Below are 8501 nucleotides of genomic sequence, written 5' to 3' on the forward strand. Positions count from 1 at the left end.
CATTCTGGCTCCACTTCTTCCAGGACAGATTTGTTGGTTCTCCTGGCAGTTCATGATACTTTCACTATTCTTTGCTGCCAACATCACAACTCAAAAGTAGCTCTGGTGGCGTAGTGCCTAACACATTTGACTGCTAACCAGAAGGCTGGCAGTTCAAATCCACCAGCTGCTCTTCGGAAGAAAGGTTGGGCAATCTACTTCTGTAGTGTTACTGCCAAGTCAGATCCGACTCAGAGTTACTGAGTTTAGTTTTTTTTATGGTCTTCCTTATTCATTGTCCAGCTTTCACATGCATATGAGGTGATTGGAAATGCCATGGCTTGGGTTAGGTGCCTCTTAGCCTTCAAAGAGACATCTTGGCTCTTCATCACTTTAAAGTGGTCTTTTGCAGCAGATTTGTCCATTGTAATATGTTGTCTGATTTCTTGACTGCTTCTTCCGTTAGGGTTGATGGTGGATCCAAGTAATATGAAATCGCTGACAACTTCAATCTTTTCTCCATTTATCGTGATGCTACTTATTGGTCTAGTTATGAGGATTTTCATTTAGTTTATGTTGAGGTGTAATCCATACTGAAGACAGTAGGCCTTAATCTTCATCAGTAAGTGCTTCAAATCATCTTCACTTTTAGCAAGCAAAGTTGTGTCATTTGCATATCACAGGTTATTAATGAGTCTTCCTCCAATCCTGATGCCATATTCTTCTTCATAAAGTCCAGCTTCTTGGAGATACATAGTAGGAAGTTATATATTGAATAGAGATCTTTGAGGTAGTGATGAACACATTTAAAAGCCCTCAACAAAAGTAAATAAAGTGTAGGAAAATGATTGCTAATATGGACTGGCAAGAGAGACTGAATGAGGATACTAACAAAAACTCACTGCCGTCGAGTCAAATCCAACTCATAGCAACCCCTCCTTGGGTTTCCAGGGCGGTATTCCTATGGAAGTAGATTGCCCAACCTTACTTCCGAGGAGTAGCTGGGGGGTTTGAACCACCAGCGTTTTGGATAGCAGTCAGGTGCCTTAGGCACTACACCACCAGAGCTCCCATGGATGAAGATGTTGTTATGTGCTATCAAGTCAGACCCAACTCATAGCGACCCCTCCTTGGGTTACCGAGGCAGTATCACTACAGAAGTAGATTGCCCAACCTTCCTTCCAAGGAGTGGCTGGTGAGTTTGAACCGCCAGCCTTCTGGTTAGCAGTCAAGCCTTAGGCACTATGCTACCACAGCTCCTGTGGATGAGGATAGAACCCTGGAAAATGACAATATTTGAGTGTTGGATAAAGGAATAAGATTGCACAAAGGAAACTTCAGAGGAAATAAAATCTGAAAAAAAGTTTTTACCGAATTTGGCAGTTAATAGGATATTGAGGACTTTAACAAAAGCAGCTTTTGAGTTTTAGAGGAAGCTTGAGTAATATGAGTTTAAGTTTGAACAGATATTAAGAAAGTTTGTTCTACTCTTTCTCGAATTTAGTTGGGAAGCTTGTGCACATGATGAAGGCTATTTCTGTTTTTTTCCCCTTAAATGATCTGAGGCTTGGTTGCATTTAAGAGGAGGGTCAGGTTGCGGGGATTAGGAGAGTATAATAGTAAAAAATGGGATAATTGGAGCTAAGCCTGGGAAAGAACTGGAGGGAATAAGATCCAAATCCAACTGTTCTCAGATGTACCGCCTATAAACCAGTATGGCATAAGTTTTAGATCTGTGTTTTGGGTCATGCTTTGGAAAGTGAGTCATTATTTGGAAATTACAGTTACAGAGCTAACAAGTGCAGTGTGTTTTCTACCCTAATTTACAAAGGCCTGTTGAAGCCTAAGGAGTCCCTGGGTGGTGCACAAGTGGGAGCACTTGACTACTAATGGAAAGGTTGGTAGTTCAAACCCACCCAGGGGCGCCTGAGAACACAGGCCAGGCAGCCTCCTTCCAAAAACTCACAGCCTTGAAAACCCCGTAGAGCAGTTCTATTCTGCATCCATAGAGCTGCCATGAGTCAGAGTGGCCGGATAGCAACTAACAGTAACATTTAACAATGTACAGCAGCATTTGTAAATTGCAAGCTAGAATCCTATGTCCTAAGACAAGAAGATAAATTTTTCTTCTTTTTTGAGCATGGCATTAGTATTAGACAATTTAAGTTTTAAGTATTGCCCCCCCCCATTATAAATATAATCTTCATCTATGCAGATACCTGTACGTATGAGCAAAGAATGTGTGCAAGGATTTCATTAGAGTGCTGTTTGTAATTGCAAAAAGCTGGAAATGGCCTAATATCTATCATTTTTGAATGGTAAATTAATTATGAAACAATTAAATTGCAATGAAATACTATACAACCACAAACAAAAGAATAAAACATATTTATGAGCTCATGTGTAATGATCTTCAACACATACTATTGGTTTAAATAAAGGGGTGAGGAAAATATGCGAAAAATAAAAGTGTTTCCATTGTGCTCTTTTTTTTTTTTAAAGTGCTCATGAAGGCTTATATATGCACAGAATAATTATGGAAGACTACACAAGAAATTGAAAAGAGTAGTTGCTTTTGGACTGTTAGTCATGTGGTGGTTGTTGTTGTTGTTAAGTGCCGTCCTGTCAGACCTGACTCATAGCAACCCCTCCTTGGGTTTCTAAGGCAGTATCACTATGGAAGTAGATTGCCCAACCTTCCTTCCAAGGAGTGGCTGGTGGTATGAACTGCCAGCCTTCTGGTTAGCAGTCAAGTGCCTTAGGCACTATGCTACCAGAGCTTCTAGGGAGACCTTATTGCATAATTTGGAATGATTGAATTTTTTTCTTTTTATTTACTCATGAACAGAGACTTTTATGGATATTATTTCCTATTTTCTGCTTTCCTTGTATTTACCTTTTTGTTTTCCCTTGCACTTTTTAATGGGATGCTTAGCTCATTGAAAGCTCAATTTTACTTTAGTTGCAGGCTGTTAAACTTTCCAGAGGTTGTCATATTTTTAAGAGATTGCTAAAATTCAGGCCATTAGGTAATAAAGTAAAAACAGCATGTCTAGTATCCTCCCATGTGGCTCCCACCTCCGCCATTCTCCCTTCCTAGGTGCCCTGAGAAAAGTGAAGGACTAGAATGGTGTCTCTCACACAGCCGTTTCTGTTAGCCTTGTTATCCACTGTGTGCCAGGTACTCTGCTAGTGGAGACTTTAGATATAATAGTCAGCTCAGTACACACGGCATAGCCACATGTTTGGGTTGGCCCGGAAGTTAGCTTTTGGATTATTCTTGGGAATATGCAGTTCATTCATTACAGCATTTACTGAGTGCTTTGGAGGGTGTCATGGTTATAAACCAGGGATCTTGGGCAAAAGCCTCAACAAAGTACTAGACCAAATGTCAGCATCTTCTTTTGACTCATGTGTTACACTATGTCTTGCCTTTTCCTACTCCATCATTATATATATGTAACCAGTATTTACTGTACCGAGTTAGTTTAGTCTTCAAAAAGGAGTCATAGCTTTAATAGCACTTAAAGCCGAAAGAACTTGACAGCAACATGCCTCAGAAGCAAATACGTTGTTCCTAGGATGTAGAGAGAGCGGTAGTGCCAAACAGAATCTGAAGATGGTCTCGCAGCTAGAATCTAGCTTCTCAGAAAAGAATTAATCTCATTTTATCTGGAACAAAATGGAATTAATAATATGGCTAAAAAAGTTTTTTGCTGAATTTAAGTTAATTATCTTTCTCTGAAATACAGACTTAAAAAGATTGCTTGATGAATTATAAAATAGAAACATGCTGTGTTAAATTCTTTTTTTCCAACAGGATTCTTGGGATGGGCAGCATATTCCAGTACTTTTCTCAATTTTTTGTGGTTTGTTAGTGGCAGTATCCTATCATCTCAGCAGACAAAGTAGTGATCCATCTGTACTTTTGTAAGTGAAATCAAATACATTATTGAATTAAAGAAATTTACATAAGTTGACATTTCTTTCCAATTTAGCTTCCAAGATTTCTCTTCCCCATGCCTTTCCAAAGTGCTGTTACCCTAATTCTATATAGTTAGCTATATATATATTAACTATATATAATTCTGTATTCAAAATATATTAACTTTGAGTGATTACAGCCATGTTAGTGAAGATAATTGTCAGCTTTTTCCATCCCAAGTATTAAAGCTATGTTTTATAGGAATATTTTCATTATATTGTTGGTTTATGATATCTTAAACTTTTAAGAATATGTCATTTACCAATAATTAAATATAATTGGGTCATTTGTTTTTCTACTATAAATTTTATTTGCTATTTCATATACTGATGTTCATATTACAAATGTATTTTTATTAGTTTTTTGATCTTTTTTATTTTTTAATGTAAAGCTCTTTGGTGCAGTCTAAGATTTTTCCTCAAACAGAAGAGAAAAATCCAGAAGACCCCCTTTCTGAAGTAAAAGATCCACTGCCTGAAAAACTTAGAAATTCTGTTGTAAGTTTTAGCTTTTTAAAATCACCTAAACTGTTTACCTTTCAGTAGTTTGTTGTGTTATATAATTGACACCTTTTGAAGATTCAGTAGTTGGGGGGAATGTGTAGGTATGTTGAGTTGGATTACTTCTATATGGTTGATTGCCTTCATTTAAAATGTTAACATGTAAGAAATATTCATTTCAGAAACTTGGTTTCTGCATAAAACAGTATGCTAGACATTCACTTTTAGATCAGTAAGTAAATAATTGCGTTGTTCATAGACTGTAAAATGCTCTGTTGTATTCCGTTTAAACTAGAGTCTGAAAGATAAATATTAACAAATCAGATTGATTTTGTTGCGCTTGGTGATAAAAACTATCTTCTTTGAAAGTCATCTACAAGTCTTTTAGGAGCTCTGGTAGCATAGTGCCTAAGGCACTTGACTGCTAACCAGAAGGCTGGCAGTTCAAACCCACCAGCCACTCCTTGGAAGGAAGATGAGGCAATCTACTTCCGTAGTGATACTGCCTCGGAAACCCAAGGAGGGGTCACTATGAGTCGGGCGACTCCAAGGCACATAACAACAACAACAACACAAGTCTTTTAGTGTGTTAATTTCTCAAGGGCAGTCTGAAAAGTGTGTATGTGTGTGTGTGTGTGCCCTGTTGAAGGACAGAAAAATAATTTTCAGTTGCTCAGTATACTTAAGTAAATGCAGTAATTAAAACACATTTTAACTTAGTGAGTCATAATGCTACCTGTATTTTATTAGTAATTATTTTTAAATGAATCTTGTAGACCCATACCTATTTATAAAATAATATATAAAACATTCCTTCTCTGAATTATTATTTTAGATTACTTCATTTGTGAAAGACTGAATTCACGTAGGCTTTGAATTAGATATAATATTTTCCTTCGGTGGACTTGAAATTTTCACATTTTTCGGAAAACTTTAAAAATACACACTTGCCTAAAGGCATAGTTTAACTTTTTTTTCCTGATTTTAGTTTTCATGTTAACAAAGGATACTTAGTATTAGCTCTAAGGAGATACTCTGAATCTAATTTATAAGCATAAATTAACATGTCAATTGATGACTAATCAAAGTTATCAAGAGGTTTCTGATTTTTCACTATAACTAGTAAGAGAACCAAAATATCTAGTGCGTGAAATAGGACATATGCATGGATAGTTTCAAAAGACCAATGAAATTATAACTTTGTTATACAAGGAGGGACTTAAACTCAAACCAAACTCACTGCCATCGAATCAATTCCAACATTGGGTTTCCAAGGCTGTGAATATTTATGGAACCAGATCCCTCATCTTTCTTCCATGGAGCAGCTGGTGGGTTTGAACCACTGACCTTTTGGTTAACAGCCACACACCTTAACTACTACACCACCACAGCTCCTAACCTATACCAAAAAAAGCAAACTCACTGCCATCAAGTTGATTCGACTCATAGCAACCTCTCCTTGGGTTTCTGAGGTGATACCTTTACAGAAATAGATTGCCCAGTCTTCCCTTCAAGGAGTAGCTGGTGGGTTTGAACCGCCAGCCTTCTGGTTAACAGTCAAATGCCTTAGGCACTACACCACCAGAGCTCCTTTCCTAACCTGTGTGTGGGAGGATATAGCTCTATAAATGATAATAGCAATTTAAGTACCTCATTTCGTTTTTTCTTGTGTGAGTGTAAAACTTAGAAACTAATGGAAGATGATTTAAAAGTGTCAAATCAAAATAAGAGGAAATTGAGGAAGAAAATGAGATTTATTGTAATTAATTATTAAGAAATTTGTAGAAGTTCTAAAGAGACTTGAGAAAACTCTTTTTTCTTAAACTTTACCAGTTGGAAATAACAGGAGGAATTTTTAAAAAAAATTATGTACTTGCTCAGTTAATGTATGTACTTGCTTAATAATTCTCTCTCCTTCCACAGAGTGAACGTTTACAGTCTGACCTAGTAGTATGCATTGTAATTGGTGTGCTATATTTTGCTATTCATGTGAGCACAGTATTCACAGTATTACAGGTAAGAAATCATTTTGTTCTTTCAATTGAGGGGAAATAATTGTTTGGATTGATTTCTGATTTGACGTAATTTTTGTTCGTAGTGTTGAAATAGATAACTGTTTGATTTTAACAACAAACATATATTTTCTCATAGTATTTTGGGCCATTTCCCTGAGAACGGCTTGGCTGGATGGGTCTGTAATGCTGCCATCATTTGGGGTTGGTTGTCTGTAGATCTCAATTTTTTTCTAACTCTTGACCAGAGACCTCAGTTCTTCTCCACATGATGCTCACCATAGGCTACCTGAGTGTCCTCATGACATGGCACATGGCAGCTGGTTTTCCTCAGAGCAAGGGATCCTCGAGAAAGAAAGCTCAATATAGAAGCCATAGGCTTTAATAACCTCAAATTGGGAGCAACATACTACCACCTCTTCACACAGACCGTCCTGGCACAATGTAGGAGGGAAATACAAATGAATGTGGACAGCAGGAGGCAGAGGTCATTTTGGGCCAATTTGGAGACCGATTACCACTGTCTGGCTGCTGAACCCTCAATAATACACATCCTTCCCACATGGAAAATACATTTGCCCCTCCTGAAACCCCTTTACAGCTGGAGGTCTAGAATAGTTGGTCTAAAGCAGGTCCACGTGTGGGGGAGGCTCCTCATGTGTTTCTTGAGTACAGCTCCTCTCACCCGTAGGCCATTTTACTGCCATTTCCGTATTTCCAGAGATTAAGTTATTACGATTGTCTCTTTACTGCTGATTTCGAGCAGTTTGATTAGGCTATTCCTTGGTATGGTTTTCATCATGCTTTTGTGCTTGGGGTTCATCGAGCTTCTTGAATCCATGAGTTTATATTTTCCATCAGATTTGGGAGAGGGGAAGTTTTTTTTTTTTAATTGCTAGTTGCCAAGTCATGGTGATTTTTTTCTCTCCCTCTCTCTCTCTTTTTTTTTTGGGGGGGTGGTTAATTTGGAAAATTCTGGCCTTTCCAGTGTTTTGTCTGTCCTTCTCACCCCACCATACCGCTACGCCGACCCTACCTCAGGAACTCTAATTACATGTTATCTTAGGGCTCTTCACATGGTCCCACAGCTCATGGAGGCTCTTTTCCTTCTTTTTATTATTTTTTTTTAAATGTTTAATTTATGCTATATCTTTAAGTTCACTAATCTTTTCTGTAATGTATAATCTTCCATGGATCCCATCTAGGGTATTTTTCATCTCAGATTTTATAATTTTCATCTTTAGAAATTCAATTTAAATATTTTTTTAAATCTCTAATTCCTGTACTTAACTTTTTCAACGTGGAATTCAGTTATAATAATTCTTGATGTCCTTGTCTGCTAACTCTGTTACCTGTGTCACGTATGGGTTGGGACAGATTGACTGATTCCCCCCCCACCCCATTACGTATATTTCCCTGATCCTTTTGCCTCCTTGGTAATTTGGATTAGATGCCAAACATAATAAATTTTACCTTGTTGGGTGCTGGATATTTTTCTATTTGCAGATTGTGCTTGACCTTTGTTCTGAGACAGAATTAAGTGTCAGAATTAAGTCACATTTAAGTTACTTGGAAACAGTTTGAACCTCTCAGGTCTTGTTTTTAAGATTTCTTAGGTGGAACTAATACTAGTGTCGGGCTAATATCCCCCCGTGTCGGTGTTCTGCCCGGTGCCCTGTGAATCCGTGTGAGAACTGGATACTCTTCCCCCTGACGCTTTCAGGTGGTTCTTTTACTGGGCTCCTGTAGTTTCCTCACACGTGTGCTGTGATGAGTGTTCCCCTGAATACTTGAGGGGACCCTCTGCAGAGCTGCAGGTTCTCTCCTCTCTGGCACACCGTATGGTGAACGCTAGCCGCCTTGTTCTCCCCAAACTCGCAGTCCCATCTCCTTAACAGGGAGCTCAGGGCTTTTCCTGGCTTCCCCCTCCTGTGCTGTGAACTGCCTTTCTCAAGGCAGTCAGTGAGGGCAGTCGTGAGGCTCACCTCATTTATATCCTTTTTCTCACAGTTCACTGTTTCCTGG

The 8501-nt window shown here is 38.3% G+C and overlaps 1 protein-coding gene across 1 annotated transcript in view; it reads left to right on the forward strand.

Annotated features, from left to right (window-relative positions):
* PCNX1 (pecanex 1) overlaps positions 1-8501 on the forward strand; it is a 210724-nt gene that overhangs the window by 138635 nt on the left and 63588 nt on the right. The window contains exons 17-19 of the mRNA XM_007942339.1: positions 3800-3909; positions 4356-4461; positions 6388-6480. Coding sequence (XP_007940530.1) covers positions 3800-3909; positions 4356-4461; positions 6388-6480 — 309 coding nt within the window. The remainder of the gene's footprint in view (positions 1-3799; positions 3910-4355; positions 4462-6387; positions 6481-8501) is intronic.

This window comes from Orycteropus afer, unplaced genomic scaffold (genome assembly GCF_000298275.1).
Source record: "Orycteropus afer afer isolate SDZICR_OR568_19922 unplaced genomic scaffold, OryAfe1.0 scaffold00088, whole genome shotgun sequence".
In the NCBI taxonomy this organism is placed as follows: Eukaryota; Metazoa; Chordata; class Mammalia; order Tubulidentata; family Orycteropodidae; genus Orycteropus; species Orycteropus afer.